Raw genomic sequence first — 27274 nt, 5'->3', positions numbered from 1 at the left:
GCAGGGAAGGGGAGGTTAGACAACCACAAGTGGTCCGGTTTCACAGAATATCAACCCTGGATTCCAAAGAAGGATCTTACCCTTTGGAAGGTTTCATCAGGCGCATGCAAGCAGAGCACAGCAGATCACAAAACAACTTCCCTCCTTCTAGTCCCAACCCACAAACACACACCAGCCTCACAAACAGCCCCTGGCTGAGAGCTGGAGGTTGAAGCAGGAGGACAAATTTGGATCTACTGGGGTCTCTGGCAGGGTCACTAGACTGTAGGGAGCCTGCAGTGCATGGCATAGTTCTGAGATGGCAGGAAAGCCAGCTGACTGGAGTGGGGCACTGCACTAGCAGAGGCACCAGGCTGACTGGGTGGGGGCTTCTACCAGCAGGCTTTGGGCTACCAAAGGGAGCCTGTTGTAGAATAAAAAACTGTACAGAGGCCTACACAATTTCTAAAGAACCTATCTCAACTACAGAACATGAAGCACATATCCCTTCAGACATATAAACAAAAAAGGGGACAATCAGTGGATATAAAAATACTCAACAATTCAAAAGGAGTGAGCTCATCAATGTGCTCAGGATAAGCAGCCTCTCAGGAGACAGAGCTATTGCCAGAAACAGGAGAAAACGGAAAAAGCTCAATGAGATTCAAGAGACTGCCACATTGATAAGAACAGGTTATCAAAAAAAGGAGCCAGAGACTTCCCTGGAGGTTAAGACCTCGCACTTCCACTACAGGGGCACGGGTCTGATCCCTGGTTGGGGAACTAAGATCCCACAGACTGTGTGGCATGCCCCCCAACAAAAGAAATGAAGCCATGCTCCAAATGGAACAATATGAAAAGAACATTCTTAGAGGAAAAAATGCAATTGCCAAAACAAAACTCCCAATGAAGATAGTAACCAGCAGACTGTAAACTGCACTAACCTAATTAGTGAGTATCAAGCAGAATACTGCTTTCCTCGTGGCTCAGATTAGTAAAGAATCTGCCTCCAATGTGGGAGACCTGGGTTTGATTCCTGGGTTGGGAAGAGCCCCTGGAGGAGGGCATGGCAACCCACTCCAGTATTCTTGCCTGGAGAATTCATGGACAGACAAGCCTAGCAGGCTACAGTCCATGGGGTCACAAAGAGTCGGACAGGACTGAGCTACTAAGCACAGCACAAAGCACATACAGAGTATCAACTCAAGAAATTTTTCCTAAACTAAGAGGAAAAAGCAGAAAGTTAAGAAATAAAAAGAAACAGTTTAGGAGATCCAGTATACACTGTTACATAGTGGTAGGGTATTTTTTGTTTTTTCTTTCTTCTGGAAAGATACATCAAGATGTAATGCCACCTTGTCCCACCCCACAGCAGTTAATATAATTTTGTATCAAATAACTTTTCAAACAAGACCTAAAATTATGTGCAACTTCGTAGTACCCATATTTCAGATAAAACTACCTACCCAAAGTAAACAATTTTCTTTCTCAAGTGATGAGCCCAATACAGAGAGGTGAAATGCCGAAAAAAAAGGGATGAACAGAGGAAGACCACTACTCATAAGGTCTGTCTCCCTCTCATCAAATTTCACTGTCACTGAGAATCACTATCTAATAGAAACATGACATATCTCTAGGTATTTTAGAACAAAAATAAACTTTTAAAACCATGGTACTAAAAAAAAAAAAAAAAAAAAAAACCATGGTACTTTTACTATGGTTTTAGTTCAGGTGCAAAAGAAGCCAAAACCAAAGAAAAAAATTAAAGAATATCTCTGAAGATGTGAAACTTTCCACCAGAGAAATTTGCTGAGTACCAGAAAGGATTTAATACAGATTTACATATGTGGCTTTCATATTCTCTCTTTCTCTCTCTCTCACACACACACACACACCCAGATCTATCCTGGCAAGATGTCAATAATTCATAAAAACAAAACAAAAACCTAAGGAGAGGGAAATATTCATTTCTTACATTTAAAAAAGGATCAGAACCACATAACACTTCCCTACAGCAGAAACTTAGTGTATTAAAAGGCAGAGACATTACTTTGCCAACAAAGGTCCCTTTAGTCAAACCTATGGTTTTTCCAGTATTCACGTGTATATGTGCGAGTTGGGCCACAAAGAAGGCTGAGCACCAAAGAATTGATGCTTTTGAACTGTGGTGTTGGAGAAGACTCTTGAGAGTCCCTTGGACAGCAAGGAGATCAAAGCAGTCAATCCTAAAGGGAATCAGTCCGGAATAGTCACTGGAAGGACTTATGCTGAAGCTGAAGCTCCAATACTTTGGCCACCTGATGCAAAGAGCCAACTCACGGGAAAAGACCCTGATGCTGGGAAAGACAGAAAGCAGGAGGAGAAGGAGCTGACAGAGGATGAGATGGTTGGATAGCATCACCAACTCAATGGACATGAGTCTGGGCAGGCTCCAGGGTATTGTAAAGGATAGGGAGGCCTGATGTGCTGCAGTCTGTGGGGTCGCAGAGTCAGACATGACTAAGCAACTGAACAACAACACAACAGAAACTAGACATTTTAAGATAAGCAATCACTCAGAGACTATATTAATACCACCTACATTCTAAAAAAAAAAAAAAATTCCTCTAAAATAACTTCAACCAATTGAAAAGTGAATCAGAGAATTAGGAAATGGGAAGTGGCAATAAGAAAACAGCGTTCAGTGAATGACCAGCAGAAGAGAGTTAAGTATAAATTATTATTAATGTGGTTAAGAAGTTTACTGCCAATTTCGATAGTTAAAAGAGAAATTTTCAGGAATTCCCTGGTGGTCCAGTGGTTAGGAGTTGGTGATTTTACTGCTGGGGTCCAAGTTCAATCCCTGATTAGGAAACTAAGATCTCACAAGCTGTACAGCCTGGCCAGAAAAAAAAAAGAGAGCGAGACAGAGAGAGAGAAATCTCACTATGTACAAACATTCCAGAACTATAAAATTACAGATTTCTATGCTTGAGTGGTAGAGCCTGGAGAAGCAAGTAATAAAAAAGTAGTAAAATTTATTTTTTTCTTTCATGGAGACACCATTAACAGTGATAAATAGGTTTAAACATAAATATATTTTATTGAAGTATAGTTCATGTACAATATTATATAAGTTTCAGGTGTACAACAGTGATTATGTATTTTCGCAGATTATATTCCACTATAGCTTATTACAACATAAATGGCTATAATTCCCTGTGCTATATAGTATATTCTTGTTGCTTTGTCTATATAATATATAGTAGTCTGTATTTGTTAATCCTACATTCCTGATTTGTTCCTCCCCCTTCCCTCTCCTCTTTGGTAACCACAAGTTTGTTTTCTGTATCTGTGAGTTTTAAACATATATACACACACACACACACACATATATATATATTTAACATGCATATTGAAAAGCAGAGACATTATTTTGCCAACAAAGGTCTGTCTAGTCAAGGCTATGGTTTTTCCAGTGGTCATGTATGGATGTGAGAGTTGGACGGTGAAGAAAGCTGAGCACTGAAGAATTGATACTTTTGAACTGTGGTGTTGGAGAAGACTCTTGAGAGTCCCTTGGACTGCAAGGAGATCAAACCAGTTCATCCTAAAGGAAATCAGTCCTGAATATGGAAGGACTGATGCTGAAGCTGAAGCTCCAATACTTTGGCCACCTGATGCGAAGAGCTGACTCATTTGAAAAGACCCTGATGCTGGGAAGGATTGAGGGCAGGAGGAGAAGGGGATGACACAGGATGAGATGGTTGGATGACATCACCGACTTGATGGACATGGGTTTGGGTGGACTCCAGGAGTTGGTGATGGACACGGAGGCCTGGAGTGCTGAGGTTCATGGGGTCGCAAAGAGTCGGACACGACTGAGCGACTGAACTGAACATGTATATTTTTAGTTTAAATGTTTCCACTAGCAGAGTAAAAATAGTAAAAATTTCCACAGGAATGAAGGGGATAAAGATGAAAGAAATATTTAAATACAGAAAAAAGGGGAAAAAAGGAGATGAAAGCACAAAAATAAGGTGGCAGGAAGAAGTTAAATATAATAGTGATCAAAGAGAAAAATTCCCAGGAAAGCAGACCCTCAAAATGGGTAAAAGCTAAAAATCCTGTTCATAAGTGAAACACCAAAACAAGATGGCACAGATTAGTTGAAAACAAAGGGGCAGAAAAATCCATCAAGTAGGTGCAAATAAAAAGATAGCAGATGTGGCAAAGCTGTATTAAGAAAAAAAAGCATTAGGGACTTCCCTGGTGATCCAGTGGTTAAGAATCTGCCTGCCAATGCAGGAAACATGGATTCAATCCCTGGTCCGGGATGATCCCACATACTTTGGAGCAACTAAGCCTGTGCTCTAGAGTTGGGGAGGCCACAGCTACTGAGCCCATGCACTGAAACTCCTGAGGCCCGAGTGCTAGAGCCTGTGCTCTGCACAGGAGAAGCCACCACAATAAGACCATGTGCTGGAACTAGAGAGGAGCCGCCTCCCTGCTCGCCGCAACCAGAGAAGGCAGTGTGCAGCAACAAAGACCCATTTATTTTATTTTAAAAATTAAAAACAAGTATTTTTAAAAATACAAGGAGAAATGGACAAAACATAATAAAAGCACAAAACTTTAGTACACTTCTCTTAGAATTTAATAAAAAAAAAAAAAAAACAGTAGAGAACTTGGAGGATTAGACTCCAAGTCATTTTTTTTACATATCGGAAACTGGGATATATAGTACAATGCTTCCTAAACATAACAGACATTTTAATTATTCCTTAGGAGTGTCACTAAATTGATAATGTCTCATAATCAATGGCATCTTAGAATGGATAAAATATGTCACATCAAACTACATAGAATTTATAGGATATACATACTCTTCTTTAAAGTCCATGGCAAACTTATGAAAACTGACCATACATAGGCCATGAAGAAAACTTCAGTAAGTTTCTCCAATGAGAAACTGTATAAACCACACTGATCATAACAAAATAAAACTAGAATTAACAAAATAATAAACATACAAAATCAACTCAGAATATGTAAAACACTAAAAATAATTCTTAGGCAAAAAACAAGTTAAAACTACAATTACAAATTTTTTAGAAATTTCAGTTAAAGTCTCATATGTCAAAATCTAGAAGATAGGGCCAGAACTTATTCTATGAAGAAAATTTCCCACTGCAAATGCCTTTATTGGGCTGGCCAAAAACGGGCTGGGAAAAATCCTAATGAACCTTTTTGGCCAACAGTATTATTAAGGCAGAAAAAAGGGAAAAATACACAAAATAATCATTAACTTTATTAAAGAGTTTTAAAAATACAAAAATTCTGAGAAATAAATTTAAAAGTAAAAAAGTAATGAACTAGAATGTAAGCCCCAACAGAATTAAAAATTACAATCTATTAATTGCAACTTTTAAAAAAGAATAAATAATCTACCAAGCCTATCCCTTTCAAAATATTCACACAGAGAAGCAACATCAAACAATAAAATAACTCTCAATACAGAAGAATTTAAAGCATAAAAGAAGACATGTACTAATTTTACATTATTAAATTTGAAAATCTTAATAAAAGGCAATTCTTTAGAAAAAAATTATCAGAAGTGACTAAAAACCCTGAATAATGACTGAGAAAGAAAGAGTTGTCCAATATTCCCCCCAAACAACACTAAGTCCATGTAATTTTGAAACTAATTTCTATCATACCTTCAAGGAATAGATAATTTCTATGCTAAAAATGATACAAAGCTCCTCAATTCATTTTCATAACCTTGATGGTAAAATCTGTCAAAAACTGTATACCCAAATAGTAATACCAATTAAATTTATAAATACACACATAAAAGTCCAAACAACGTATTAGCAAATTAACGCAACTATACACCATGATCAAAAAGGTTCATTCCAGGAATGTGAGGATGACATCATTATCAAATCTATGACTAACACTAAGAGAAAAAAGCAAAAGAAAGAAAAATCCCATGGTTATCTCACTAGATGCTAAAAAAGGCTTTTGATAAAAACTTAACATCTGATACTGATAAAAACAGTTAATATCTTAGTAATAGAAGGGTACCTCCTCCACACAGTCTATTGAAACGAATGACAAGCACAGAACTTAATGATGATACATTAGAGGTAAGTTTCACTAAAGACAGAAAAAATAAGGGTGATTATTTAATATTATTCTGGAACTTCTATCTAACAAAAGAAAACAGAAATGAGGTTTGGATATTGGAAAGCCCTTACAAGTGTTTAGTATTTAGAGAAAACTATTATTTTCTAAAACCTCAAGCAAATAAAGCAGAAAAAAAGAGAGAGAGAATTAAGTCACACAAGACATATACAACAATCAACTGCTTTTCTTTAAAACAGCAATAACCAGTTTGAAAAAGATGATGGAAAAACAGTTCCCAGTCACAATAACCACAAAATATATAACCACTCAGGAATAAACTCAACAAGACTATTACTGGAAATGCAGATAACAATTAGGGGAAAATTAGACTCCTGTATCTTTTAAAGTCACATAAAGGGTAAAACCTTAAAAGCAAAAGAAAGAAAAACAAGTGCATGTTTTTATAATCTTGGGCTCATAAGAGGTCTTTTTAAACTTTCACATCAAAGGCAGTAACTACGAAGAAAATGTAGATCTGACCACATAAAAACTTAAAAGTATTATATTGCAAAATATACCATATAGAAAAGGAAAGAAAAAAATGACAAAACTGGGGAAAGAATTGACAGTATATGACAAAGAGTTAAGTTATTTAACAATACAATGAGTTCTTATGAAGCCATTACAAAAACCTAAAGATCTCAATAGGGGGGAAAAATGGCAAGAGGTTTGAACAAGCAGTTCACTAAAGAATACTAAAAAATAGCCAATAAACATTAAAAAGTTGTTCAATTAATTGGTAATCAAATGTAAAATAAAATAACATACCATTCATTTTCTTGACTCTCAAGTCAGAAAGGATAAAAAAATAATACCCAGTGTTGCTTAAAATATGAGAAAAATAGTAAAACTTTTCTGAAGGAAGATTTTACAAAATGTAACAAAAGTCTCAACAAAACATGTAATTTTTGGACATCAAAATACCACTTCTAGATTACCCTCAAAATTAAGCCATTAAAAAGAAAAAAAGATATAGCTATAAAAATATTCATCATTGTGACATTGTTTATAATAAGCAGAAATTAGAAAACTAAACATTCAAAATAAGACTGGAAAACTAAACGATAGTACACCATATACAGTATACAGCAACCATTAAAACGACATCACTGTGAAAGGAAGAAGACCTCCTGTATCAAGTGACATGCAAGTGACAATCACAGTTTTTACTTTAAAAGAGGAAATGTGGGCACCCCTGGTGGCTCAGTGTAACGAATCCACTTGCCAATGCAGGGGACACTGGCTGGCTCCCTGGTCCGGCAAGATCTCGCATGCCTTGGAGCAGATAAGCCCATGCGCCACCTACTAGTGAGCCCACACACTGCAACTGCTCACCTAGAGCCCGTGCTCCGCAACAAGAGAAGCCACCACAGTGAGATGCCTGAGCACCGCAACTAGAGTAGCCCCTGCTTGCTGCAACTAGAGAAAAAGCCTGCGCAGCAACGAGGACCCAGCACAGCCATAAATAAATAAATAAAAATTTTTAAAAGATGAAATGTGTGTATGTTTCATACATTTATATGTGTGTTAATATATATTTTCTTCTTTGTAGGAAAAAAATTTAAAAGGACAAAAATGTTAACTGTTTTATTTCCAGACAATGGTATTATGAGAGTAGTATTCATCTAAGTTGTGCCAAAATTTAGTGGCTTAAACAAAAAAGACATTCATTAAATCCACTTCTACGGGAAAGGAATTTGGGACACAGCTTAGCCAGGTGGTTCTGCCTCAGGGTTTTCCATGAGATTTCAGTCAGGATATTGGCTGAGGCTACAGTCATCTGAAGACTTGACTGGGGATTCAAGGATTTGCTTCCAAGAAGACTCAGTCACACAGCTCTTGGCAGGACCAGTTCCTTGCTGCGTGGACTTCTTCACAGACAGGTAGGCTGCATCACAGGGCAGCTGGCAGCCCCAGAGCCAAAAGTTACCAAGAGAGAGCAAGATGGAAGATACAATGTCTTTTACCATCTGTTAATCCTGCTACATTGTAATCATTAGAAGCAAGTCACTAAGTCCAGATCACACTGCAGGGGAGAATTAAGAATATAAGAATTAACACTATTTACTTCTTGAAGGAAATAGTACCAAATCTGTGGATATATTTTTATTTTTATTTATTTTTTTTTTTTTTAAATGGCATCTGGCAGTTTATTAAAAAATGGAGCATACTGAACACCAAACTATCTTACATCTTTCAGGAAGAAAAAAAACACTAAATTTGAAAAGACATCACCCACTGAATTTGGACACAACACCTCTACTCAATTAAGAGAAACATTTATACAGTCCAAGTCTTTATTTTTACACCCATCAGGCCATGAATTCATAGGGAATGGGCTCCAACAGTTCGGGTTCCTTTCCATTGGTTCTCACGAAGTGTGCTTCTCTAGGTGGAGCAGGCTGGCGCTTCAGCTGAACCCAAGTCCCTTTCTCTTTGGCTTCCTTCTTTTTCTGATCATTTTCCTTCACACGTTTCAGGAAACTATCTCGGCTCTTAGAGTGCTTAATATGCTCGATACGTACATTAATTCTCTTGGCAAGAATCTTGCCCTTTACTTGTTTATTTACAATGATGCCAACAGCATGCTGGGTAACATTGTAGACTCTCCCAGTTTTGCCATGGTAACATTTGTGGGGCATTCCTTTTTGAACAGTACCCATTCCCTTGATATCTACAATATCACCCTTCTTGTAGATTCTCATGTATGTGGCCAAAGGAACAACTCCATGTTTTCTAAAAGGCCTAGAGAACATGTAGCGGGTGCCCCTCCTCTTTCCCTTTGTGTTGGTCATTTTGGTGAATTACTGGAAGATGGCGGTTCCGGCCGAAAAGAAGCTGTGGATATATTTTTAAATCCCCAAAGCAGGTGCCCTGTGGTATACTCAGAAAAAGATAGTTTATTTACTAAATAGAAAAGTTAATTTCACAAATACACACACACATGCACACACACAGATGGAGACAGTTTAAAAAAACAAATATCCTCAATAAGTATAAGTGTCTGCCAAAAAAGGTAACAGGATCCTAAGTTGGAAGAACAGGAAAAGGGCACCAAGAACCAGTTCTATGGTATTCTGTACCATGTAGACTACATTCAAAATGTCCCGTGCGGCTCTGAGTACTACTCTTACTAAAATCTAGGTGGAAAACCAACAAACTGGAGTGCATCTCCTAGACAAAGTTACTTCTGCATGAGAAACAGTCGGGAGGAAAATGGTATTTGGTTTCAAAGAGAAGACTCAAGGGGGCAAAAAAGCAAGAAATCATTGCCTTAGAAATGAATGAAGAGTTGCCATGTGGAAAAGTTAAAAGACTTAATAAGAGTCAGAACTTGAACCAATGAATCAGAGTCACAGGTATGGAAAGTGGCTCATACAAGAACTTTCTAACAATAGGTTGTTAAAAACAGGAATGAGGTAGTCATGACTGTTCCTGGAACTACAGGAGTCTGTGGAGATGCTGCCACTCTCTCAGTTGCTTCTGAAGTTCACGTCCAGTTGGTTGTTCCCTACTCCCACTGATGTGGCTGGTGAGAAACCAACCCTATGGTCTTTCCCATAGCAACATACCTGACAGTAGGGCTTAAGCCACGAGGCATCTATGAAATGTACAGTGTTTGGGACAGAATAGTGCCTGGCACATAGTATGCACTTTATAAATGTTAGCTATGATTTCTGCATTGACTCAAAATGTGACAAGATGTTCTCTAAGGTGCCTTTCAATTTCTAAGACTTCAAAAATAAGCGAAAATCACTATAAGTAACTACTAATCCCGATGGTCAGTTTCAATATAATACTTAAGGGTAGGAATGACAAAATTCATCTTCAATGCCAGGATGGCTAGCCATGCTTTGGGAAACTGGAAAGAACAGAGGCAATCATTTAAACAGAAATGTAAAAACCGCCAAAATCAAAACTAAACACATTCAAACAAGTCATCCCTCCCTGATGTACATGGTCTGCTTTCTGAAATGAAGGTTATTTTAAAAAGGAGGCACAAAATGGACTACTTTACCTACTCGGAGTAAATTAGATTACTACAACTAGTTTATGCACCCGTGCCTGCCAACTACCCACCACAACTGAAAACTTACTTTTTGGGAGCCAGCAGCCTGGACATTCTGCCATGTTGCTACAGGTTCTGTAGCCATGTGCCACTCTGGGTAAGTTTTCATGAGTAACTTCACAAAGGTGGATTTTCCCACAGCTGCAATGCAAACAGCATGTATTGGGACACTTTCCAAATCAGGGTTACAGGAGAAGGCTGCTACTAAACTCTTCCACAAATGCCCAACTCAGCAGCCACATCATTGTCAGACTGACGATGGATCATGCCATGCTAACCAGAGTCACCATGATGAATGCAGGTAACAGGGAGGAAAAATACCCCTAAGATTTGATTTGTAATTTTATTGCCCCAACCTCCCAGAGGAATAGAGATTTAATAACAGTTAAAAATGGAATAGACTCTCAAAAGTAGATGAAATCAACCACATGTTGTAAACCTTGAATCACAGTCATTTATTCTGTGACAGTATAAAATTGCAAGTTTTTCAATAGAAAATGAAGACAATGACCCTCATTCATTCAACAGATCTAACCAATATTCAGGGAGTGCCATTATGTGCTCAGAACTGTCTGGCACTGGTGGTACAATGGAAAACAAAACATAGGATGGATTCTGCCCTCATAGAGCTTGTATGAGAGACAGACACCAAATAAACACGAGGAACTAACAACAAATTGTGTTAAGTGCTAGGAAAGAAAAATGCATGCTGACTCTAATGTAGCTCAAAAGATCAAGGAAGGTTCCTCTGAAAAATGTGACCTGAGGTGAGACCTGAAAGATGAGGACTGGTCAGGTCAAGGGTGGGGTAAAGGGAGAGGGAGCAGCCAGGCCAAGGGTGGGGGGACAAGTCAGAAAAAGATAAAACCAGTGCACAAGAAGACAGAAGAGAAATCTTTGGCCTTGAAGAAGGCACTGCAGCGACAGTATGGTCAAAAGAGGGAGAAGAATGGCTCAAAATGAGTGTGGAGAGGGCAGTAGGCAGGGCAGGGCTAGGTCACATGGGGCCTTGTACCATGGTAAGAAGTCTGAATTCTGTTTTAAGGGCAGTGGGAAATCATTGAGGATGAGTTTTAAGCAGGGAAATAACAAGTTACCATCTCATTTTTAAAAGAGACTCCACCAGCTGGGTAAGAATGGACTGATGTAGACATAGGTAGACCAGTTGTAACGCAATACTAGCTTCAACCAAGGCAATAGCAGAGGAGGTGGACAGTAGTGACTGCTATGAGAAATATTCTAGAGATGAAATTAACTTAGTACCACAACATTTAAGTTCTCTTTTCCCATTTACACCAACATCTAGCCCACACCTTCCTAAATTCCAGACTCACTATCTAAGAGCCCTCCAGACATTTCCACTTGAATGTCCCACAAGCACCTCAAGGTATTGGCATTCGCTAAATGAACTCCCCATCTTCTGCACCAAACTGAGCTTCCTCCCATATCACAAATTCAGGGTACAACAGCACTATCCACTCAGTCACAACTTCTTCCTCCTCCGCCAAACTTCAAGTGGCCACCAAGTGCTTTCAAACATGTCTTCTAAAATTTCCCCATCTGTCCTTTTCTCTCTATTCCCATTTCCTGCTCAAGACCAGGCTCTCATTTCTTGCCTCTCAAACTCCGGCCTTGCCCTCTTCAACCCATCATTCATACTACAGCAGCCACACCACACAAAATAACCCTGCTTAAAATCCTCTGATAGGTCCCTACTCCCTTCATGACAAAATTCAAACCCTTTAGCATGGCCTATGATAGTGGTGGTGACGATGAAAGTCTCTCAGTCGTGCCCGACTCTTTATGACCCCATGGACTGCAGCCCACCAAGCTTCTCTGTTCATGGAATTCTCCAGGCAGGAACAGGCTGGAGTGGGTTGCCACTTTCTTTTCCAGGGGATCTTCCTGATCCAGGGATCGAACCCAGGTCTCCTATATTGCAGGCAGATTCTTTACTGTCTGAGCCACCAGGGAAGGCCAGCATGGCCTATAAGACATATCAAAACCTAGCCCCTGCATAGACCGCTTTGCCTCAGCTTCTCTTCAGACATCCTGAGCTCCCGCTGGACCAAACGCCTTGCAACTTTAATCAGGCTGTGTTGTCTGCTGCAAATGTGACTTTGCATATGCTTTCCCATTTCCTGGAGCACGTCCTCGCCTCCTCTGACCAACTACTACTCAGTCTTCAAGATTCTGCTTAGATACACATCCTGTGTGCAGCCTTTCAGGACCTCACACCTATAAGCTGGACTGGCCTGGCACTGCTTGTGCTTGGCCTGGCAATGTGGATAAGACTCCATCACTGCCATTTTAATTCTGTTTCTCTAGGTAGAAGATGGGGTTCCTCCAAGGCAGGAACCAAAGCCCAGACTAATGACCTAGCCGAGAGAATAAAACATATAATACATTATTAATTTCAGTTCCCTACGAACCCCACATCTGTTAAAAACCAAAACATGAACCAAAACAATACACTTGGAGCTCAATCTCCTCTATAAGAGATGATCTTTCTCAAGTGAATTCTACCCTTAGGAGGAACCCAAATGGAACCAAGAGAAGGAAAGGCGAGGCATCCTTCCAGTCGATTCTATCAGCCATTCATGGTTAATGATTGGGAGTAAAGAGATGTCTCAGCAGAAGAGCCCACACATCCAGTATGTGACATTTATTACACACTGCTCCAACTCCTCTCTGAACACAGGGAGTGAAGAACAAACACAGAAATCTGTGCATTTTGTACAGTCATGCTCATCTCTCAATCCCACGTCCACTGAGCTCCTGTGTGCCTCTGCTCCTCCCACACTTCGGTGAATAAATGCCTTCCCCTGCTCTGCTCGGCCTGTGTCTAAATCCCTTCTCCCACCAAGCCCAGGGCCCACTTCTTCCACAAAGTTCAGGACATCCCAAATGGTGTTGGGCATGTTGGGCAGTTGACTCAAACAAATATTTATTAACTGCCTCTGATACATTTAGCATTTAATTGGTTTGATTTTTCATGAGTCTCAATTTTGGTTTCCTAACAGGATCTGAATCTCTGAGGTTGGATCCCAAGAATCCACATTTTAAAAGTATGCCCCAAGTGACTGGGATGTAGACTTACATGTCAGATTGCTATCCAGAACAATCTGATCACAATCAACAGAGGTGGTTTTTAAAAAATATAGGTTTCAAAACCACATCCCAGACTACCAAATAAGACCCTCTGAGCTTGTCATGGAGTGCCCAACAGGGTCGCAGGAACTACAAACTAGTTGAATTTTTTTATCATCAGGCACCTGCCTGCCCCAAATCATCCCTAGTTTAAAATATTTGGCAGAGATGGTCAATATTTAGATAGCAGGTTGTTGATTAGGGCTAAAACATGGTTCCTGGCTATGGGCTGAAAAACTATTTTAATTCATATGAAAAGATGAAGGTAACTGATTTGTTACATGGGTGGGGTAAAATGGTTGTTAGAATTAAATTTTTTAAAAGTTAACAACTACCACCCAAGGAACAATTGCAGGTGGAAAGGAAGGGGCCTGAGGGGTAGGGTGTGCCAACTTCACCTCTGAGATCAGACACTATTAGTTCATCCAAGGGCAGTCAGTACGCTGAGAAACCAACTGGTGCCATTTAAACACACAAAGCCCGGAATGCCAGTAAATGAGATGTAATGGGAAATACACAGTTCTAATTACTGGAACAATCACACCAGTGCAACACCCCCATCTTGCACACCACTCCCCATTCCAAAGCTTTTGGAAAGCTACTTTAGAAATGAGAAGCTAGACTTTCAGCAAAGAATAACCGTGAATGCTGATGGAAGGTCCTAAGAACTCTGCCATCCATGTCACTGTAGGGCTCGGAGAGCCTGGGTAATTTACTATAGAATGACCACAGAACTGCACTCCAATGGAGCTCAGCTGTGCCCAGCACCACCCACCGATATGGAATAATTATTTTTAAAAATAATTCAAAATTATATAATACATGATTTTTTTTTAGGTTATGATACTTGACCATAATAGTTTTTAAGTTTTTTTTTAATTTTTTTAAGACTTAGGTTTTAAAATATTCCCAGGGGTTTCATAAGAATGGTGCTGTCTGGTTCTCCACTGCTACATTGGTCTCCTCCTAGTGACCAGAACATCTGTGTCCAGATGTTCTCTTCTTCAGAATAACACTGGGCCAAATGAAAAATGCCTCCCCTTGTCTGGTCTCTATGCTGAGCACCAGCGTCTTCTGATATCACTATCTCAGACTTATCACAATTAAGTGAGATCCTGGCTTAACTGTTCTCTTTCAGTATACTTCTAATATCATGAAATTTGGGAGGTATCAGACCTCATAAGCAGCATTAAATCTTCCCTCAGGGCCTTGGCTATTGCTGTACTTTATTATGTGTGCCATGACTAGAGAAAGGGTGGGAGGTACTTTGTTATTAGAAACAAGTTGACTTTTATTAGCACCAGTATTGTTATTCCACAGGCTGGATCAAACAGTTCTGTTGTTAACATTCATCTTTTCCTAAATCATGCTTTTTTCTCCTCCCACAAGTTTTTCTATAAACTAGCAATACAATGCCTGTTACAGCTACATTATACTAAAACCTAATAGTTAAGATAGTAACTTGATGTAACACTCAAAATGATATATCCTTTTAAATTTAATATAGCCGTAGTTCATGGGAGCCTCTTAAATATACCATCATCTACAGGCATTTTCTTCTGAACAAGATGTAAAATCCTTTACCAAGAAGCAAGCAAAAGCAGTAAATATAAAACTGCCTATCTTTAAACAAAAAAATTCTTCCAAAGAAAATTTAAAGCCTTTATTTCAGGAACTATATTTGATGCTATATTCATTCATTCAACCAATAGATGTTTACAGAGTAGCCACTTAATGGCAGGTACTATAACTAAAACGAAGTAAGTTGAGATGCTGCCCTCAAGGAACTTATATTGAGACTAAGTACCCACAATCAGATAGGCTCTGAGCCTAAAAGCATTCTGGGAAAAAAAATCATCAGCTGACTTAAAAGAAACTTGATATATTTCAGCCCTGATTACTTTCATCTTCTTTTCATGAGAAGGAAAAAAAAAATTGTTGTTAAAAAAAGAAAAAAAAACATTCCTCAGAACTTCCAAAGTATAACTTAAACTTCTGAATTCAGCACAAGGCCCTCACTGATCCGGAATGCCCTCCCCACCTCTGCCCACCAGGTGATTCATCCTTTCACTGTCGCCTTTTCAGTGAGGTCTCCTTGAACTCTCTCCAGCTCCACTTTATCCCTGCTGCTGCTGCTGCTGCTCCTGCCAAGTCGTGTCAGTTGTGTCCGACTCTGTGCAACGCACAGACGGCAGCCCACCAGGCTCCCCCGTCCCTGGGATTCTCCAGGCAAGACCACTGGAGTGGGTTGCCATTTCCTTCTCCAATGCATGAAAGTGAAAAGTGAAATTGAAGTCGCTCAGTCGTGTCTGACTCTTAGCGACCCCATGGACTGCAGCCTACCAGGTTCCTCCATCCGTGGGATTTTCCAGGCAAGAGTACTGGAGTGGGTCACCAGTGCCTTCTCCGACTTTATCCCTGGGCATAGTTAATTACTGCCTGTTCTGGTTTAAAAGGCATCACAGTGTAATTATTTGTTGACTCATCAGTCTCTCCAGCTAGCCTGGGAACTCACATTTTGAAGACAGTGACTAACCTTATTTCCTTTGCATCCTGAGTATTTGGCCAGGTGCTAAGAATGAGATGGACAGATGGAATGATGTAAATCACAGAAACAGAGAATCCAATTTATTCCCAACATTGTATCCAATATACAAATATACCTTTTTTCCCTAGGAATCTTGCCCAAATGTTTACACTTAATGAAAATAAAAGATGACACTAGTGATGTTAAATCACTAATTTTGAATGCTGGAGAATATGTTATTAGGAACACTCTCTACTGCTTTACATACAAGCTTCTAAATGGCAAAAGGGAGGTTTCTTCTTCTCTGTTGTGTCTTTGAAAACAAAATGAAAAAAAAAAAATGAGACTAGTCTGAGATGATTCACTATTTCCTACAGCAATCCTTTCTTCAATTTAGGTTTGTAAACACAAAATAACTGACTTTGGAAGGTGATAATAGACTTTAATGATGGATACAGTTATTAAAAAAAGATAAGCTAGGTATTTTAGATTTTAAGGGATTCTAGGTCCCAAACTTTGACTTTTAACCATAACATATAGCTCACAACTCATGCTAGATGCCATTATTTGCTGCTTCACTGATCTATTTTCCTTATGTGCTTCTGTGTGTACCTGCAGGATTAGATTAACAAGAAAAGTCCCTCTAAACCTATCTAACTTCTAAACCTATCTAACTTCAGCTGGGACAACAGTTCACTTTCCCGTTCAGGTTTCCTGAATGGATACTCTGATTTTGGGGGTGGGGGGGCGGGAAATGCCACCTGTGGTTAGAGAACAAGGTAACTGTTTGATTTGACTGTGAAAGCAATTTATTGTATTTCCTCTGTGGATACCAGTGACTAACTTGCACATGGCTGTCACAGCCCAGGATTCAAGCGTCTAGCAAACACTGAATGAGTACAGTAGGCCACACATGGGTTAGATGCTGGTGACACAAAGATGAACAAGACACTATGTGGCTAATCCAGGAAAAGTACTGAGGGTGTCAACAATCTCAACAGAACTCAAGTGCTGCAGAAGTTGTGGGTACAAAATGTTATGTGAGTACACAGAGGAGGCAGTGCCCAATTCTGTCTGGGGAGAGTCATCACCATGTGGGGGTGATGGAGAATAATATAATGGGAGAAAAAACTAGAAAGAGCCAGATTAAGATCCCCCAGTCCACTTTGCATTAGTCACACTTCCTTTGGGCAACTGCATTCACTTCCAAGACTTCAAAAACTACCCCAACAAGTCAACAACTTCCATGTCTGGGACTGCAGCTCCAATCTGTCTATTCACTTCAGGCACTTGCTCTAACCTACCTCAGGTTCTCTAATCTACCTCAGAACATCTATCTCTTGTCTCAGAGGCACCTCCTCCAAATATCACTCTTATGACCCCAGGCTTCTTCTTCCTTCATTCCCATCCTCAGTTTTCAGAGTCAGTGTCTAAATTAAGGCTCCTTATCTCTCACCTCCAAGTGGTCACCAGGTCCCGTCAATCCCACTTCCAAAATCTTTCTCAAATCATCATGATGTCTGATGATGTCCACCATTCTCTCTGTTCAGGCCTGTATCTTCCCTCCCTCCAACAATTACAATGGCCACAAAACCTAGTCTGTCTACTCCAACATTCATTCAACAAACTGGATGCAAGGCATGATGGGTACTGCAGCAAATAAGACATACAAAATGCCCACTTTATGAAGCTTTATTTTTATTCATTCATTCTAGTCCATTTCCTTTTAAAAATTAATCTGGCCATGGCACATACTAGCTTTAAGTCTTCAGTAGCCTCCCACAGCCTACAGGAGAAATTCCTAGCTGTTCAACATCTGGCAAATCCTGTCCTTCCCAATTCTTGTTCTGCTGTCCTCTCACAGGCCCTTCAAACTCCAGGCACAAACCTGATATTAAAACTGCATGTTTCCTGAGGCTCTGTGTTGGCAAATATTACCTCCTGTGCCTGGAACACTCTTTCCTCTGGGGGAGGAATTCCTACCCCAGAGATTCCAAGTTTCCATGTCCGAACATAGCACTCATCATTTGGTATAGAAATTATGTTTAGAAGTCTGCTCCTCCCACTTAGCTGTAAGTTCCTTAAAGGAGAAGGCCTGGACCACATCTGAGTCTACCTCCACAGTAGGCACCCACTGAGCTTTGGCTGCAGGAGAAAGCAAGAAGGAGGCACAGAAATCTGGAAAGGATAAGAAGAGAAGCAAAAGGAAGGAAAACTGGGATAGGCAGTTCAAATCTCACTTGATGATCTGTCCAAACCATTTATTTTGTGAAGTACTCTGTACCTCTCTGGGCCCTGAGGACAAAGTTTCCTTTAGCGGCATGTTTCCCAAAGTATAGCACAGGAAATCTTTTTTAAAAAAACACCACGAGGCAGGTAGCCCCTCTCATTCCCTTCAATGTTTCTGATTTAGCTGGAGAAAAACACACATCTGTGGTGACTGGTCTCACTTAAAATTCAAGACCACTGAGTCCAAATGGGTTCTTAATGCTGCCCAGCAGTTCTATATTTCTCCTGCTCACTCGCCAGACTATTTCATGTCTTTCCTCTCTCCTCACACTCAGCTGATCTTTCTTCCTATTCTACTGAGAAACTGACACAACCAGATGTTCCCCAAGTTCCCACTGCACCTACTCAAGTCAGTAATCATTTATGTTGCCATTCTCCCTGTTTCTTAGGGATAAACTGCTCCTAGCTAAAGCCAATCTCTCTTCACTTGGGCAAGAGATTCCATTTCCTCCTGCTTACTAAAATCACTCTGGCAAGTCTATCCTCTCTCCTGTTTCACCAATTTTCTCCCTTTCTACCAGCTTATAAATATGATCTAATTCCTCTTACGAAAAGAAAACAAACACAAAAAACCTAACTCTCTCAAACCCTCGTTCCATTTCAGCTATTATTCCACATCTCTCCTCTCAAGGAAAACTGCAAACAGTGGTCTTAACCCACTGTTTCCAATTCCTCACCTCCCATTCTCCTTGAACCTCTACAATCAGACTTTCATGCCCCTACTCCTATAAATTGTTCAAGTTCACCAAAGAGTTCCATTATTCAAATAGCATTATACAGTCAATCATTTCTTTCCCAAACACCTTCTTCACTTAGTTTCCAGTATATCATGTTTCTGGCTTTCCTCTCATCTCAGCGGTCATTCCTTCTCTGTCTCTTTTGCTGGTTCCTTCCCATAGTCTCAATCTCTCTTAATATTTGCATGCCCAGGACATGGTCCTCTCTATCAACATACATAGGCTCCAGGCTTTAAATACCATCTACATGTATAACTACAATCCAGGGAGACTCTCAACTCTAGATTCATATATCCAACTGACTATTCAACAGCCCTACTTAGATATCTAATAAGCATATAAAAACCTAACATGCCTAAAACCAAAAACTTGAAATCACCCCTCTGTCCCCAAGCTGTTATTCCCACTTTTCTCCATCTAAGAAAATTGGAACTCCATCTTTCAAATTGCTCAGGCCAGAATGATTCGAGTCATCACTGACCCCACAATTTCCTGTTACCAAATCCTGTGTGCCCTACCCTAAATGAAATTAGAATCGAATCACTTCTCACCACCTCCACTGTTAACATCCTGGTCCTACACACCATAACTCATCACTGCAGCAACTTCCTGACACCTTCTATTTTCAACATATCAGCCAGAGTGATCTTTTTATAATCTTAGTCAAATCAAGTCACTTGACTGCTCAAATCTTCCAACAGTTCCTCATCTCAGTCAGAGTAAAATTCCATAATGGACTACAAGGCCTATGGACTACAATCTAGCCACCCCTTACCTTCTGGCCTCATCTCCCTCACCTGCCCCCTTGCCTCACTCCACTCCAGCCACAGCAGCTTTCCTCCTGTTCCCTGAACACACTTCCCCACCTCAGGGCCTTTGCACTTGATCTTTCCTCTGCCTGGAAGATTCTTCTCCCCATTACCCACATGGTTCACTCCTTCACCTTCTTCAGGCTTTTGCTCAAATTATCACCTTCTCAGTGAGGCCTGCCTTGACAACTCAACTTAAAATTGCAACTTCCTTCAATTTCTCAATCCTGAATTTCCTCCATCACACTTTTTAATATCTAACATACTATTTATTTACTTTATGTTGTTTATTGTGTATCTCTCTCTACTACAGTCCCATGAAAGCAGAGATTTTTATTTGTTCTGCTCACTGCTATATCCTCAGGGCCAACAGCAATGCTGAAATATGGAAGTTGCTCAAAGGGCTATTTGTTGAATGAACAAATTGAGAAATTGTCAGTTTGCTGCTAAATGTCTTCAATACTTAAAACTTCCTAATCCCTTTTTAGGGCTCAGCACCCTACAGGTAAAAGCCTCAAGTCAGACTTTAGCAACATTAGTAACTAACAGTAACTAACTGAATATTTTGCTTTCATTTTATTTTGAAATATTTTTATTTAAGTTACTGGACTTCTATTCACTCTTATAACAGTTATTTTTAATTTAACACGTTTTTAAGTTTAAAAAATGAGCTGTTCTAAGAAAAATGTTAAGAAACTATAGTGGGACCAGCAAAGAGACATGGCAAAAATAGTGAAAGTGATATCTGAATGACTGGAGTTTATGAACTTAGGGTAGGGGTGCCAGATAAAATAAGGACACTCATTTAAATTTGAATTTTCAGATTTGGGGGGGGGGTGTATGTTCCAAACACTGCATGGGACACACACTAAAATATTATTCGTTATCTGAAATGCTACTTTAAATGGACATCCGTTTTTCCTCCCCTCAATCTAGCAACCTCATCTTAGAAGAACAAAGAAATTGCACCCTTCTCCTTGTCGCTTCCATTTTGATCTACCAAAACAAGCCAGCTCTTGTCCCATTAACAGACTGCGTGGCTTTTATGCCTCAAAAAACGTATCCCTGTGGGAGTATCAAGGCCTGACGTCTGAAAAATCCAAGAAGCAAAGGCACACAGCGCACCTTGAGTGGGGGAAAAGGTCTGGCAGCTTAGAACAAGTATCCTGGCCGCATCAGATCGAAAAGGAAGGGGTTCTGGGCCCAGCTCCCTTTCGTAGCCTCTCAGGAACCTGCTCTGCAGAGGCCGAAGCCTGGCAGCTACTTTCTGGCCCTTACCAATGTTGCCTTCGATGGAGAGCCTTCGGGGACCAGGCCCCGCGTGTAGACCCCTGGAAGGGGGCACACCCTCGAGTAAGCGCTGAGCCATGAACTTCGAGGATGCGCGCAGCAACCTTAGATAGAGCCGGCCAGCCGTCATCCCACCCACGATTCACGCAAGGATCTGTTCCGTCGAGAGCACTTCCACCCCCGATACTGCTGTTCAGACGCTCCGGCGCACCCTTGACGTCAGGCGGGAAGTAGGCGGGGTTGAGCTGGCTCGAAGGGAGGGGCCAAAGGGACCTCTGTTCTCGCGATATTTGTAGGAAAGTGTTGCAAAAATTCTAGTGTGCGGACACTGGAGAGTTGACTGAAAGTTGGAGTTGCTGCTGCTCTATTCGCTCGTCTGTTTGTGTTCACTGGAAAAGCAACATTTAAAAACTGCCAGAAGTCAACAATTCATCACCTTTGCATATTTGTCTCACTTTAGAATAAATTTCGTAACCAAAGACATAAAAATGATTGTAATTTTAAACGAGTTTTCCCCCAAGCGTTTGTTTTTTGGCTTTTGTTCTAACGTGGGAAGAAATTGGATAGTTTTAAGTAGGAAAATGATGCAGTCTGATGATTTACACAAGTTAACTTCACATTCCCTATAACTTTCACCGCAATGCTGGCATCTTATTGAATAAATCAGCAAGTTAGTCAGTTACACTCCACCTCTTGTTTTGCCTCTTGAATAAATATAAAGTTCAATCAGTTGATTTAAGTAGTAAGCAAAAATTCCATAAGGGTGAAGAGGGTGGAGGGCTTCCCAAGTGGCACAGTGGTAAAGAATCAACCTGCCATTTCAGGAGACTAACAGAAAGCTGGTTTCAATCCCTGGGTGGGGAAGATCCACTGGAGTAGGAAATGGCAACCCACTGCAGTATTCTTGTCTGGAAAATTCCATGGACCAGGGGACCTGATGGGCTACAGTCCATGGGGTCAAAAAGAGCAGAGACATGACTGAATCCCTGGGACAGGCTGCAAAGTGAGAGTCCTTGGCTTCTTGCAGGATGAATTCAAGAGCTAGCCATAGTAAAGTGAAAGCAGGTGTATTTAGGAAGATAATACGCTCCACAGTGTATGGGCTGTCTCAGAAGGCAAGAGCACCAGAGGTGTAGAGGTGGTTAGTTTTTATGGGCTGGGTAATTTCATAGGCTAAGGAGTGGGTGGAATATTCTAACATCTTGGAGAAGGGGCAAGGATTTCCAGAAACTGGAGCACCACCCACTTTTTGCCCATTTATGGTCAGCCTCAAAACTGTCATGGTGCCTGTGGGTGTCATTTAGATGCTAATATATTACAATGAGCATATAATGAAGTTCATCTACTGGAAGTCACATCTTTTGCCATTTTGGGCCTAGGAGGTTCTAACCTGTTTTTGTGATCTCCTGTTCTTCTTATTAACTGTGCCATTCTTTTAATGGTTGTGCCCTGCTGCCTTCCTGCCAGGCTCAGGACAACTATTTGCAAAGCAGGCACAAGATCTTTTTCCTATATTGATGGTTATATGGGACGGCTGAAGTGATATTCGTATATTTAGATATAGGTTCGATCCCTGGAGAAGGAGCTGGCAACCCACTCCAGTATTTTTTCCTGGGAAATCTCGTGAAGAGGGAAGCCTGGTGGGCTATAGTCCATGGAGTCACAAAGAGTTGGACAAAACTGAGCACACGCACATGCACATACACACATTAGAAAGTAGATTCTAAATTTATTTAGGATAACCTGGGTAGAGTGTTAAAGGATATTGGAGCAGCTAAAATCTGTCCCATCCCCCACTCCCTCCCCCACAGTCACTTCTCTGTAGAAAAATTACTTCTATTTCTTTATCTATGTAAACTTCCTCCTGGGAAAATATTCATCCAAAAAAGTTTGAGAAGCTCTCAACATCCTATGGCCTTGTTTGCCTCTTTGCCCTCAGGGTGACTGTGAAGGTTAAATGCAAAAGTTGCTGGCAGGTTTAGGTACCGAAAGGCAATTAACCTGTTCCTAAAAGTTAGAGCTCCTAAAAATAATCTAATTTATTTACTTATTTTTAAAATAAGGTGTTTGGCTGCACCTCGTGAACATAAGATCTTAGTTCCCCAGCCAGGGATTGAACCCACTTTCCCCCATACCTCAACAGTGGAAGTGCAGAGTTTTAACCACTGGATCACCAGAGAATTCCCCTAAAAGTCATTTAAAACAACTTTGTAGTGAGGCAAAATATGTAGTGAAGAAAAGAGCGTGTATTATAAGTATACAGTTTTATGAAATGTTCACACACTAAGCACACCCTGTTACCCAGATTCGGAGCAAGAAATAAAGCATTACCAGCATTTACCAGCATCCCCAGAATTCATTTCCCCTGCCAGTTGCTACCCCCGAAGTTAACAAATAGGCTGACTTCTAACAGCAGACATTAGTTTTGCCCATTCTTTATGTAAATGAAATCATGTAGTAAGTTGTTCTTTCATTCAACATAATGTCTGTAAGATTTATGTATGTTATATAGATAGTTGTAGTTCATTTATTCTTATTGTCGTGTGGTGCTCCATTATGGTATTATACCACCCTGAATTTAATTTATCCATTCTACTCTTGATGGGCATTTGAAAGTTTCTAGATTAAAGCTATAATAGATATCATTGCTATGAATATTCTTGAATATGTCTTTGGTAAAGTAAAGAACTCATTTGTCTTGGGCATATTCCTACAAGTAGAACTGCTGCATGAGAGGTTATATGTGTGCTGAGCTTTAGTAGATATTCCAAAAGAGTATACAGTTGCATAGTGTTTGACTGTACCAATCAAGAGTGCCACCATCAGTGAGTCAGCGCTCTTATAGTTCCACATTCTTGCCAACAATTGGTATTGTCAGCTTTTTTCATTTTATTCATTCTGCTGTATAATTGTGTCTTGCAATTTTGATCTGCCTTTTCCTGATGATTAATGAAATGGAGCATTTTTTTGTATGTTTATCAGCCCTTTCAATAACCTCTGTTGTGAAGGACCTGTTCAAGTCCTGTGCCCATTTTCTATTGGCTATCTCTCTTTTACTTATTGTTATTGTTCTTTGTATATTCTGGATATGAATCCATTGTGAATATTTCCTCTCTGTTCCTTGCTTCCAAAAGCTTTTAAACTGGGGGGATGTATACTGTAAAGTAAGAAGCTAAAATGTCTTTTGCCTGTTAGTTATCCCACAATTATTGATGATCCTTCCATTCCTCTGTATTTCCTCATGCTTGTTTATTATGTTATACCATGCAGAAAAATTCAATGTCTTTCTTGATCCTGATTCCAAATTTCCAAAAGAGAGACTTTGATTGGCCCAGCTATGGTCAAAAGGTAAGGGCTCAAGAAACAAACAGGTGTGTTGGAGGCCCACCCCAGAGTGCATGAGGAAGAAGGGTGATTAAAGGGATCGTCAGGAGCAAAGGAGAAAAAAAGTGGCGATCAGTTCTTCCTGGAAGTGGTAAACAGGTTTTGGCCAGAAAGCAGTTGGTGCACAAAATTATGTCCCATTTGCTTGGAAGAATGAGGTCACTTCCTGCTTCTGGGGGTTGTCAGACATCTGCTGAAGCTTATGAGTAAGAGCTGATGTTGCCCCAGGAGGATTGCAGTCATTCAACATCCATTCCTTCATCCAGTATTGGCTCAGCATCTACTATGTACTAGACACTCTGCTTAGTCCTTATAGCTCTGAAGGAATTACCACTTTCAAATATTTGTAAATGCTTCTGTGACTAGTAAACCAGTCTGTACTACCAATGTGCTATGCAGCCACTAAAAATGGGGAGATAAACATACACAAATGTGACTCTGACCTTCTTCTGCAGCTTGATGTCTCGTCAGTTATATTCTTATCTACATCAAAGATATTCTAATGTACTAGATTGTGCTAACTCAATCTGGTTAAGCTGGGAAGTATGTTTCCAAAACCCCCTTCCTAACAGGGCTTTGAGTTTGAGTTGATCAAAAGAGGACCAGGTGTGAGATTTAGAAAGCAGGATGGGAGCCTCAGCAACTCTAAGGAGACCTTTGTCATCAGACACTATGACAGACAGGTGTGCCCACAGATAGATCCCAGCTAGTCCTTGAGGCCTAGTGACTCCTCCCTGATTGCCCCACAGTTCCCTCCAGACCTCCCCTTCCCCAGCTTGTCCCATGTTGGGGCAATCTCATTCCTATAATAACTCCCTTATCCCCATGTGCATGATGGCTCTGCTTGCCTGAATGAACACTGATAGACCTAGTTATAAAAGGAGGCTTATAGGGAACGGTGAAGTGTGTGGGCTCTTGTATTCAAACAGCTGTGGGTGAGGGTTAAGAAAGATAATCCATGTGCAGCGTTTAATACAATGCATGCAACACGGTTACCAACCAGTTCAGTTCAGTTCAGTTCAGTTCAGTCGCTCACTCGTGTCCAACTCTTTGCGACCCCATGAATCGCAGCACGCCAGGCCTCCCTGTCCATCACCAACTCCCAGAGTCTACCCATACCCATGTCCATCGAGTCAGTGATGCCATCCAGCCATCTCATCCTCTGTCATCCTCTTCTCCTCCTGCCCCCAATCCTTCCCAGCATTAGGGTCTTTTCCAATGAGTCAACTCTTCGCATGAGGTGGCCAAAGTATTGGAGTTTCAACTTCAACATTAGTCCTTCCAATGAACACCCAGGACTGATCTCCTTTAGGATGGACTGGTTGGATCTCCTTGCAGTCCAAGGGACTCTCAAGATTCTTCTCCAACACCACAGTTCAAAAGCATCAATTCTTCGGTGCTCAGCTTTCTTCACCGTCCAACTCTCACATCCATACATGACCACTGGAAAAACCATAGCCTTGACTAGACGGACCTTTGTTGGCAGAGTAATGTCTCTGCTTTTCAATATGCTATCTAGATTGGTCATAACCTTCCTTCCAAGGAGTAAGTGTCTTTTAACTTCATGACTGCAATCACCATCAGCAGTGATTTTGGAGCCCAAAAGGTATTACCTAATAAGTAGTGGCCGCCTGCAGCTTGGCCCTCAGGTCCTAGGATGTTATTTCTATTTAGTTGACTTCCTGTTGGATTTACACACTCCTCAAACCACTGTAACCGACCCATGCTCTCCCTTCTACCAGCACATAACTCGACTTCCCCTGCAGAAGTCTAGGACGGCACTTATTGAAGTGGGGTAAGATCAGATCAGGGAAAAGGAGGAAGGGCGGGTCAGCCTTCCCTTCTTGCCCCATGTGGAGACTCCTCTGTGCCCCTCCAAAGTGGGAAGGGTCTGTGTGCCTGGGCATCATAACCCCTCTTCCCTGTGCTTTCTCTCTCAATAGCCCATGCCTGTGGCTCTTCTTTGCAGGACAGCCCTTAGCCTACTGGAGCCCTTTTCCCGGACAGGAGGAAAGTCTGGGACTTTCTGTCCCCTAGGAAGTGCCATCACCAATCATTGATATGTGGCCGTGGCTCCTTGCCTGCAGTAAGGTTTATACTCCAGGGCTCCCTGAGGACCGGGCTGACATCACCGTCTTCTGTCCTGCCTCTCTCCTCTACTCACTGGTTTCCAGCGAGAGCACTTCTCTAATAAATCACTTGCATGTGAGTCCTCATTCCAGGGTCTGCTTCTGGGAAACCCTTTAGAAAACAAAAATCCTCTAGGAGTTTTGTTTTTGAAAATATGCCTCTCTACCACAACCCCAGAGGGTAAGTGAGGGGATGGTGGAGGAGGAATGTCTGACCTTGAGTTCCGTAATGCTTCATTTGGATTCCACTCTCTCCATATAGGTGTGTCTGCAAAGACCAGGTGGGTTCTGTTTAGGAGCATCAAGGATGGGACCTGGCCAGGTGGCAAGAGCAAAAGGCATGATGGCAGAAGTAAGGACTCAGTTCTGCCAATAACTAGCTGGGCAATCTAGTTAACTAGTAAACTAGCTATGAAATGAGAATGATACTAGCATCTGCTTCATAGGGCTGTGATAAGGATGAAATGAGAAAATCCATGTAAAGCTCTTAACCGAGTGCCTGGCATATTGTAAGCATTCAATCAACGGTGGCTGTTGTCATTATCTGTTATTCTCCCATGGATATTATGAAGGCTTCTGTTTCTGCTCAAATCATTGTTTTATATGTATGTGTCTGTATCCTTCTTTAGGCATTGTGACCTTGATGGGCAGGAATCATCTTTGTGGGGTACATAAATTCCATTCGACCTTAACCAGGAATTGTAGATGCCAAAAATTCAGTAAATACTTGTGAAATAGCA

General features: G+C 40.8%; 2 protein-coding genes across 5 annotated transcripts in view; both read right to left on the bottom strand.

The window, feature by feature from the left end:
* Positions 1-21209, bottom strand: part of DGUOK (deoxyguanosine kinase) — a 34539-nt gene extending 13330 nt beyond the window's left edge. For 3 of the 4 annotated variants that reach the window (XM_081483798.1, XM_081483802.1, XM_081483804.1), the window contains exons 1-2: positions 21010-21209; positions 10248-10360 (exon numbers count right to left, since the gene is read on the bottom strand). In XM_081483798.1, coding sequence (XP_081339924.1) covers positions 10248-10360; positions 21010-21151 — 255 coding nt within the window. In that variant the 5' untranslated portion in view covers positions 21152-21209. The remainder of the gene's footprint in view (positions 1-10247; positions 10361-21009) is intronic. The other variant, XM_081483803.1, reaches the window with a different exon arrangement.
* Positions 8430-8989, bottom strand: LOC145503699 (large ribosomal subunit protein eL21). The gene has a single exon (XM_081483805.1). It carries the CDS (start codon positions 8943-8945, stop codon positions 8463-8465), a length of 483 nt encoding a protein of 160 aa, XP_081339931.1. The 5' UTR covers positions 8946-8989; the 3' UTR covers positions 8430-8462.
* Positions 21210-27274: the final 6065 nt, after the last annotated feature.

This window comes from Giraffa tippelskirchi, chromosome 4 (genome assembly GCF_054371585.1).
Source record: "Giraffa tippelskirchi isolate mGirTip1 chromosome 4, T2T-mGirTip1v1.2.pri, whole genome shotgun sequence".
Taxonomy (NCBI): domain Eukaryota; kingdom Metazoa; phylum Chordata; class Mammalia; order Artiodactyla; family Giraffidae; genus Giraffa; species Giraffa tippelskirchi.
This window is presented reverse-complemented; position numbering and strand designations above follow the sequence as displayed.

Bases quoted from the DNA above. Each gene is read 5' to 3' on its own strand.
- LOC145503699 (XM_081483805.1), bottom strand. From the start codon at position 8,945: ATGACCAACACAAAGGGAAAGAGGAGGGGCACCCGCTACATGTTCTCT.